General features: G+C 40.6%; 1 protein-coding gene across 2 annotated transcripts in view; it reads right to left on the bottom strand.

Annotated features, from left to right (window-relative positions):
- Positions 1-1,735: 1,735 nt before the first annotated feature.
- The window catches only part of GLRX2 (glutaredoxin 2), a 7,602-nt gene continuing 361 nt past the window's right edge, over positions 1,736-8,976 (bottom strand). Inside the window, exons 2-4 of one of the 2 annotated variants that reach the window (XM_029935629.1) lie at positions 5,634-5,697; positions 2,930-3,106; positions 1,736-2,024 (exon numbers count right to left, since the gene is read on the bottom strand). In XM_029935629.1, coding sequence (XP_029791489.1) covers positions 1,893-2,024; positions 2,930-3,106; positions 5,634-5,696 — 372 coding nt within the window. In that variant the 5' untranslated portion in view covers position 5,697 and the 3' untranslated portion in view covers positions 1,736-1,892. Of the gene's footprint in view, positions 2,025-2,929; positions 3,107-5,633; positions 6,012-8,976 lie in introns of those variants that run through there. The other variant, XM_029935628.1, reaches the window with a different exon arrangement.

Here is an 8,976-nt window from a genome sequence, read left to right as displayed (position 1 = left end):
CCAAATATGTATTTCTTATTATAAATTACAGTAACACACAATGTAACAGATCTCCTCTACTCTCTAACAAAAATTTTTACAACATAGCAAACATGTAATATTTCTCATGACATAATGCAGAATAAAGGACTAAAGAACATTCCATTCTCTGTCCCATTCCAGTGTTATAATTTACCACATGAGGATGAAATAGTCAGAATTCTTGTTTTATCAAGGTCTCCTAATGGCAGTTCAAGAAGTCCATGGAGTTAGCACCACTGATGTCATAAAGCCAGAAAAGTTCCCAGCTGCCTTCTGCAGAATTACCCCGGGCTCCTTGGTCCATCTAGACCAGAACACAAAAGCACCTCTCTTCTCTTACAATGCATTGTCCTCCTACCTGTGAGAAGGAGTTTTCTCGTCTCAGCATCTGGTATTCTGCCCTGGTAACTCTCTGGATCAGCTAGGAAAATGCTTCCTAGGAAGTGCACTTAAAAAATGCTTGTTTACAGGCACTGGGGTGGCTCAATCAGCTAAGCGTCTGACTTTGGCTCAGGTTCCGAGTTAGAGCCCTGTGTCCAGGCTCCGTGCTGACAGCTCAGAGCCCGGAGCCTGCTCTGGATTCTTTGTCTCCCACTCTCTCTGCCCCTCCCCTGCTCGTGCTGTCTTTTGAAAATAAATAAACATTAAAAACTTTTTTTATTTCTTGTTGATGAGCTTGAAATAGGGACATGATTAATAAAGTGTTCAAAATATTTTTAATTATTCTAAAATAGACTCGCAAAGGATAAATCTTAAATTTATCTGAGGGAAGATTAGTTTGAATCAGTCACAGAATCGAAGACTATGTACATCAGAAATTACTTGAGGGACAGTCTATCTTCCCCGCCCAATACTTTGATCTCTTATGGAACATTTCCAACACCCTTTCGACACAGTTTAGAAAGCAGAACTTTCCACTTCACAATAAATCTCAAGGACATTTCAGAGCTATTTCAAAAGTTCACCTTCATAAAATGCTGAAATCTTCCTCCCTATAATTCTGTTCTCTGGAACTACTCTCATTAAAGGAGTAATTTGGTTTCTCTGAAATAAATTTCTTTCCAGTGAACAAATTTAAAATACTTCTCTTACCCTCGAAGTACAAAGTGTGAAGGTTTGTCTCAATTTAGTACAAGGATATCCCTACTTAGCTGACAACTGTATCTGGGAGAACCTTACATTTTAAAGAGAAATTACAAAGCAGTCCTCAGCACTGAAAGCCGTGAAAGGTAAGGAGTTAACTCCTTCTGAAGACTACACAGAATAAAGAATCCCAAGTGCTTAGCTTCTAGCTCTTGGTTGTAAAATTCATATATAAATTCCTAAAGGCCTTTTTTTTTCCTCTTAAGTAGGTTCCACATCCGGAGTGGAGCCTAATACAGGGCTTGAAATCATGACCCTAAGATAAAGACCTGAGCTGAGATCAAGAGTCAGACACCTAACCAACTGAGCCACCCAGGTGCCCCCATATTTAAATTCCTAATAAAACACATCCTCTCTTTATCTTTTGATACAACTCCACCCCTTTAGTTTTTGGGTTTTTTTTTTTTTTTTTTAGTAGTTTATTGTCAAATTGGTTTCCATATAACACCCGGTGCTCTTCCCCACAAGTGCCCTCCTCCATCACCACCACCCCCTTCCCCACCTCCCCCTTCAATTCACCCCTTTAGTTTTAAACATCATCCCCTTTGCTCAAGAATCAGCAAGTACAGAGAAAAGATTTCCACAATTTATTGCTCATTAGTTTTAGAACTTTCTCATAAAGATAATTTACATTTTTAAAACATCTTCAAACATTTAAAAGGCATTATCAGGCATAATCATTTTAAATCACTGACATTTTACTAGCAACATCATGAGCACCTACATCACTAAAATTCTCTCCTCTTACTTTTTTTTAAATAACACTGATGAACGAGTGGAAGCAATTTCCCTTCTTTGTGAAGCCTGTGAGTGTCAGTTGCACCTCCAATAAAAGTTCCATTGACAAATATTCTTGGTACCTGTTGGATAAACAAAAGATTAGGTGTCACTCAATTGTTGGAAGTATAAGACTATTTCACGTAATAGTAATAGATGCTCACACTCTGAGCACTTTTATACGCCGGATGTCAGACTACCCTCTTTCACAAAGTATGTACTTAAATCTTCTCAACCCTTGAGGTACGTATTATTTTTAGCCTTATTTTGGAGAGAAATGAGGCACAGGAACTTGCCCAAAGTGACAATGATAGTAAATGACAGAGCCGAGATTTAAATCCAGGGCAATCTGACATTCAGGCCCATCCTTCTAATTGCAATGGCATATAAAAGGTAAAATAATACAGTCTGTGATTATTGTTTATACGTTTAGGTGGTTCTTTGTTTACTAAAAGGGAAGATCAGGCTATTAAACATCTTCCATGCAAACAGAAACAAGAAGGGAAATGGTGACACTGTATATTTTCCTGACAATGCATTTCATTGAAAAAAAATGCCTATTACTGGACAAATTTCAGGAATCTAAAAACATGAAGAATTAAAGCACTCCTATTAGCACAGTACTTGAAGACTGACCCCTGGTCTGTACTGTTCAAGTAAAGGGAGAAGGATTTCATCTTTAAGAGCCCCAGGAGGACCTTAAAGATTCACAAACACTCATGACAACACCCCACCCTCCAGTCAAAACACACACACACACACACACACACACACACACACACGGCAAGAATAAAAATAAAATGAATGAACTCTGCTGTATCCCAGTCTCTGAATCTTGTTCCCAGATCTGCCATTTGTTTATCAATACAAAATTCTTAGAGGACGAGGGAACGCCTTGCTCACTCTTCCTCACAAGAGGGTCTAGGGTCTAGGCGGCCCAGGTCACCGCCGATTTGGGGGGAAAGCACCACAGAGGAGATATACTCACGGTTCTTTCACCGGTCATTTTGTAGAGAGCGTCTTGAAACTGGCTTCCATATTCAAGCATGTCCAATTCCACCGCTTTATAGTTAACATTCATGTCACGGAAAAGTTTTTTTGCCATTGTACAGTAAGCACAAGATGTTTTTGAGAAAATCACCACACAATTCTCAGAAATTGTTTCCTGAAGTCAAATAAACACACGAAATAATTATTTTAATCCTAGGCATTCTCTTCTGCAAAGAGATCATTATAATGGAAAGCGTATGGATTTTGGAGTCTCATGATACAGTGCTCAAACTAAGTCCCATCATCTATTTTCTTATCTGTACATTAAGAATATTATTCACTTCAAAGGGATGTTTTTAGGGAAAGGGGATGTAACAGATGGAAAGTTGGCACGGAGTGATAATAATCATGGCCCACTCCTATCCAGCAACCATTTCTGCGTGCCAGACACAATTCTTAACACCTAACCTTTATTAGCTCATTTAAACCTCACTATCATCCTGAGAGAAGGTCCCATTATTATCTCAACTTCACCGATGGGTAAAGGGAGGTGCAGAGGAAGCTACGTGACTTACTCATGGTCCTCATCCAGTAAGAGCTGGAAAGCTGGGATTTGAACCCAGGGAAGTACAACACTACAGTGCAGGTGCTTAAACTCTGTTACACTGCCTCTTAAATACTCAGTGGATATTCAGAAGTTAACTCCTTACCATCCTTAACTTTTAATGGTGAGGACCGATACATGATTTCTCTTTAAAATGTAAGGCGTTGGGGCTCCTGGGTGGCTCAGTCAGTTAAGCTTCTGACTCTTGATTTCGGCTAAAGTAATGATCTTAAGGTTTGTGAGTTCATGTCTCACATCTGCACTGACCAGGTGGAGCCTGCTTGGGATTCTCTCCCCTGCACATGAGCACGCTCTCTCTCACTCCCAAGATAAAGAAACTTTAGGAAATAAATTAAAAAAAAAAAAGAAACTATTAAAGAAAAATGTTCCAGATTATTCTAATATCACCCTGGTCTGGAAACGACTTTCTAGGCCTTTATCACAAAGACTGAGAGACTTTGCTATGCATTTGCGTCACCTGTGAAATTTGTTTTCTTTTCTTTCTTTCTTTTTTTTTTGTCTCTAAATATTTGAATGTCCAAGCCCTTCAAGAGATTCTGAACAGACAGGTCTAGCACCTGTTCTTATGTAGGTCATAAGCAACACCTTCAAGATGAAAGCCAAACAATCAGAGGGTAGAGTACCAAGGCAAAGTAATTCTAAGGGCACACCCATCCTTGGGTGTCAGGAGGATTTTAAGGCGCAGTCTAGCTGTCTGCAAGTGGGTCTAGGTTCATGCTTTCTCTTCTGCTTACTCATAATATTCAGTATAGAAGTCTGTCTCAGAGAAAGCCAGCCACACTGGAAATGTATTAATGAATCCAAGTTATGGATGAAAAAATTGAGGCTCCGAAGTTAACAATACTATGATTTTACCCAACCTGTCCCAACACCAAAGCCAGCCTCCACCATGCTGCCTCGGGCTGTGGGCACACTGACACCGTCATTTAGAGAGTAGAGCATCCTGGGTGCTGACATGCAGTAAAACCAGTGATGAACAGATTCCAAAGTGAGTTGAAACTCACAATGACAGTGACAGTTCCTCAAACAATCCTTCTCAACTTCTTTCAAGCTCAACCTTGCTAAGTTTTCATGATTTTGTATTCTTGTTTTCAAAGAGGCAATTCCCTCACAACAGGTTTCTAGCATTGCTGTTACATTCATCAGTTGTGAGTTAATACTTTTTCTTAGCCACGGGGCGCGTGGGTGGCTCAGTTGGTCAAGTGTCTGACTTCAGCTCGGGTCATGACCTCACCATGGTTCGTGGGTTCAAGCCCCACATCGGGCTCTGTGCTGGCAGCTCAGAGCCTGGAGCCTGCTTTCGATTCTGTGTCCCTCTCTCTCTGACCCTTCCCTGCTCATGATCTGTCTCTCTTTGTCTCTCAAAAATAAATAAATGTTAAAAAAAAAAAACCTTAAATCTAAAAATAAACATTTAAAATTTTTTAATAAATAAACAAATAAAACAATCCCTTTTTTTTTTTTTTTTAGCCAAATAAGTTAAAGGCAGAACTGTTACATACGGTGATGGTTGGTGGTGAAGAACAGAGAAAGGAAAACAAGCGTACGTGTTGTAGACTGCAAGGGAAGAAAAACCTACATACAAGAGAAAGTTTCTGAGGCAGAATTAACTGCGTTTCGCAGTGAAAGAGAGGAAAATAGTCCACAGCAGCACACGGTGTTTCAGAGGGGATCGTTTATAGAGTAACTACCGCATATGAAGTTCTGGGTTAGGGAAGAAAGCTGTTAAACAGCTTCCCAGGCCAAAATCAAACATAATCCGTGGCTGAAAACATAATCCCTTGACTGCTACCAACAGTAGACCTCAGGTAGGTCTGCTGGAAAGGAGAAACTAACCTCACAGATCCAACTTGGAGTAAAGATTCTATTAATAATAAATCTCATAAATTTTGACTACCAAAATGATCTAGAACTTTTCTACCACATGGATTATTTTCATAGCAGATTTTAAAATATGTATTTAGTAATTCACTTGTTGAACTATGTCAGTATGGATACTGAAAAAGCACATTAAGTGTAAGACACAATTCTTTTTCCACAGAGGAAAGTTTTTTCCTACATCTCCCAAATCACTCACTTGAATCTGATTCACAGGAGCAGTGGCTGACATCCCCAAAGATGATGATGTGCTGTTCCCCATCCTAAAAAGAATTTTAAAAGGCAGTGCAACTTTAAACATTAAAGATAATATATCAGATGAGATCCATTTGATGAAAACCTGATATGCAGATATATAACCAAATCTATGAAATAGAAACAAAGAGTTTTACTTATTAGAAAATATCAGTTTACAAAGTACTTGTTGACTAAAACCAAAAGGGACTGTGTTTCTCTAACTAGCCTCCTAATGTCCTTTATTATTTGGTTAAACCACATTTACTGTGTTTAAAGCCTGGTGCACTCTTACTTCTGAACACCAAATTTCAAACAGACTATCCTAAAGACTGACCTTATAACCTGACCATTAGTTTAAAAAATACAGTTTCCAGGGGCGCCTGGGTGGCTCATTCGGTTAAGCGTTTGGCTTCGGCTCAGGTCATGATCTCACGGTTTGTGGGTTTGAGCCCCGCGTCGGGCTCTGTGCTGACAGCTAGCTCAGAGCCTGGAGCCTGCTTCCGATTCTGTATCTCCTTGTCTCTCTGACCCTCCCCTGCTCGCACTCTCTCTCTGACTCTCAGAAACAAATAAAAAACATTTAAAAAGTGTTCAAAAAATACAGTTTCCATTTTCTTATTAAAACATGCCAAATCTCCATGAATAACAGAGAACCTACAGAGATGCAAAGATTTTAAGGAATCTAAGGTATCTCAACCACAACATCCATAACTCCCAAGTTTCCCAATCCATAAAGTAGGAATAATAGTCACTCCCACCTCTAAGGGTTTTATGAAGATTAAATGAATTGATAATAAGTAGAACGATGCCTTGATCACAGTAAATGTTCAATAATGTTTAACATTATTCCTATCACTCCCTGATTACAGGGACCCTCTAGATATTTATTATCCAAAACCCAGCTATTGGGAGCTTATAAAAGGGGGAATTCATTGTAACAGGAATATATCCACTAAAACTTGACTAGTTTTGTATCACCAAATCTCTATGCCTAAAACCTTTCCCTATCCACTTCATCTTTCTTCATCAGCCAGGCCCTCCTGCACTGTGCAAACCATATCCAGCATCCAGATACAAACTAATTAGACTGAAATTACAAATCTTACAAAAGCATCATAAAATAAAACAGCCTTCAAAAGAGAACTACTCAAATTATGTAAAGATTGAGAGAATAAGACAAAGAATTGAAGCTTCAAATATTCAAAAGATACTCTTATGATTATGTTACAAAACTCAAGTTTTTGATAGAAAAAAACTCTCCCTCCAAACACTTCATTCATTCGCTGTGAATGTTTTTAAAATTTAAATGTTGGGGGCACCTAGCTGGCTTAGTCAGTAGAGCATGCAACTCTTGATCTTGAGGTTTTGAGTTTGAGCCCCACGCCAGGCACACAACTTACTTAAAAAAAAAAAAAAAAAAAAGTTGGGGCACCTGGGTGATTCAGTCAGTTGAGCATCCGACTTCAGCCCAAGTCATGATCTCACATTTCGTGGGTTCAAGCCCTGCCTCAGGCTCTGTGCTGACAGCTCAGAGCCTGGAGCCCGCTTCTGGATTCTGAGTGTCCCTCTTTCTCTGCCCCTCCCCTGCTCATGATCTGTCTCTCTCTGTCTCTCAAAAATAAATAAATAAATGCTAAAAGAAAAAAATTTTAAATAGGTTTTTACATATTATCCTTGGAGGATGAGCAGCTGATCTACATAGCCATGCGTATACATGCCTATAAGGATGCTATAGCAAACATCACCTTCAGTAATCACAAAGTTAGAGACAGAAACTACTTCAAGGGAACATCATCACATTAGAACTTCCCAATGATTACAATATATTTATTATTCCTCGCTTCCCAATGGTTAGCAAGGAAATCTTTAAAACAAAAAGGGCCTGTGTGCTGATCTCAGGAACGGGTTAGGAGTGGCAAGCTAGAGAGACTGCAGCCAACTTAGGAAGACAGCAAAGGGTGCAAATTAAAAAAAAGCAGGCTGAGTTCTTGAAGCCTAAAGGGGGGAGGGAGGGGCTTAAGCAGCACTGACCTGGACCTAAGAAGGTGCTGTAATGTAAACCTACCTGGCTTACCAACTAAGAGAACAAGTTCCTTTCATCTCCAGTCCAGCGTCTAATCGTTGTCCCCAAACCGTCTACTACAATATTTACTACTGAAGCTGTCCTAGTAGAACCTATCCAGGAATGTTTCCTTGGGGAGTGAGAGGAGGTAGGAGGTGCATCCGAAATATCACCCTCTACCCACCCAAATAAAAGAATAAGTTTCTGGAAAGCAGCTTTCTCCTTCAATTCTGGTTAAGCCTGGCAAAAAGTTATTACCCAAGGAGGAAAAGACATCAACAGAGAAGTACACAAGCCACGTTTCACTTCAATACTCTTGTACCCAATAGCCATAACACATTTATAGAGCACTTACTACACAGTAAGTACGCAAATGCTAAATGGGATATATATCACTGGAAAAAAACACTCAAGGATATTTCAGGCAAATAATTAACACCACGTGATTAGTGCCTTCCCAAGTGGGTCACCAGCTTGGCCAAAAAAGTCTTGGGGTGCCTGGGTGGCTCCCTCAGTAAGCGTGGGTCTCTTGATTTTGGCTCAAGTCATGATCTCAGGGTTCATGGGATGGAGACCCACCTGGGGCTCCGCACTGACCACATGGAGCCCGCTTGGGATTCTCTCTCTGTCTCTGGCACCCCCCTGCTCTCTCTCTCAAGATAAATAACATTAAAAATAAGAAAAAGTTTGTGGAGTCCTGCAGAACTGGAAGGGACTCCAAGACAGAAGGTTGGATGCACCGCGGGAGCACAGATCTTCCAACTGGCAGAACCACCTTGGGGCAGCCGCTGGGGCCTGAGGGTGACACAGCATCAGCCCAGGCTGGGGATCCTCCACGGCACAGGGAAACCACAAAGAACGCAACCCTTGGTCTAGCCAGAGGCGACATCAACGTTAAGTCACAGTTCCCATCCTCAAAGACTTGGCCATTTAGCAGGAAGCGGCTCCTTCACTTCCTGCAGCAGCGTTGCCAGGTATAGCAGCTAAAAATGCATCAGGCTCGAATAAATTAGAACTTCACGTAAGAAGCAAGGGATTGTTTAGTCTAAGTGATTGTAAGTCTAACTGATCCGTGCAATGTCTGGGATACACTAAGACTAAACAAATACTCGCTGTTTATCTGAAATCCCAATCTACTATGCGGGGTGGGATGAGGGGTCCAAGCGGCCACGACTCGGGTATTTCCTAAGAGTCACAGGATCCGTCAGTCCACACCACCGTTGAGGGCTCCATTCTCCCCCGA

Source organism: Suricata suricatta, chromosome 3 (genome assembly GCF_006229205.1).
Source record: "Suricata suricatta isolate VVHF042 chromosome 3, meerkat_22Aug2017_6uvM2_HiC, whole genome shotgun sequence".
NCBI lineage: Eukaryota > Metazoa > Chordata > Mammalia > Carnivora > Herpestidae > Suricata > Suricata suricatta.
The sequence above is the reverse complement of the archived record's forward strand: the minus strand, read 5'-3'. Positions and strand labels throughout refer to the sequence as shown.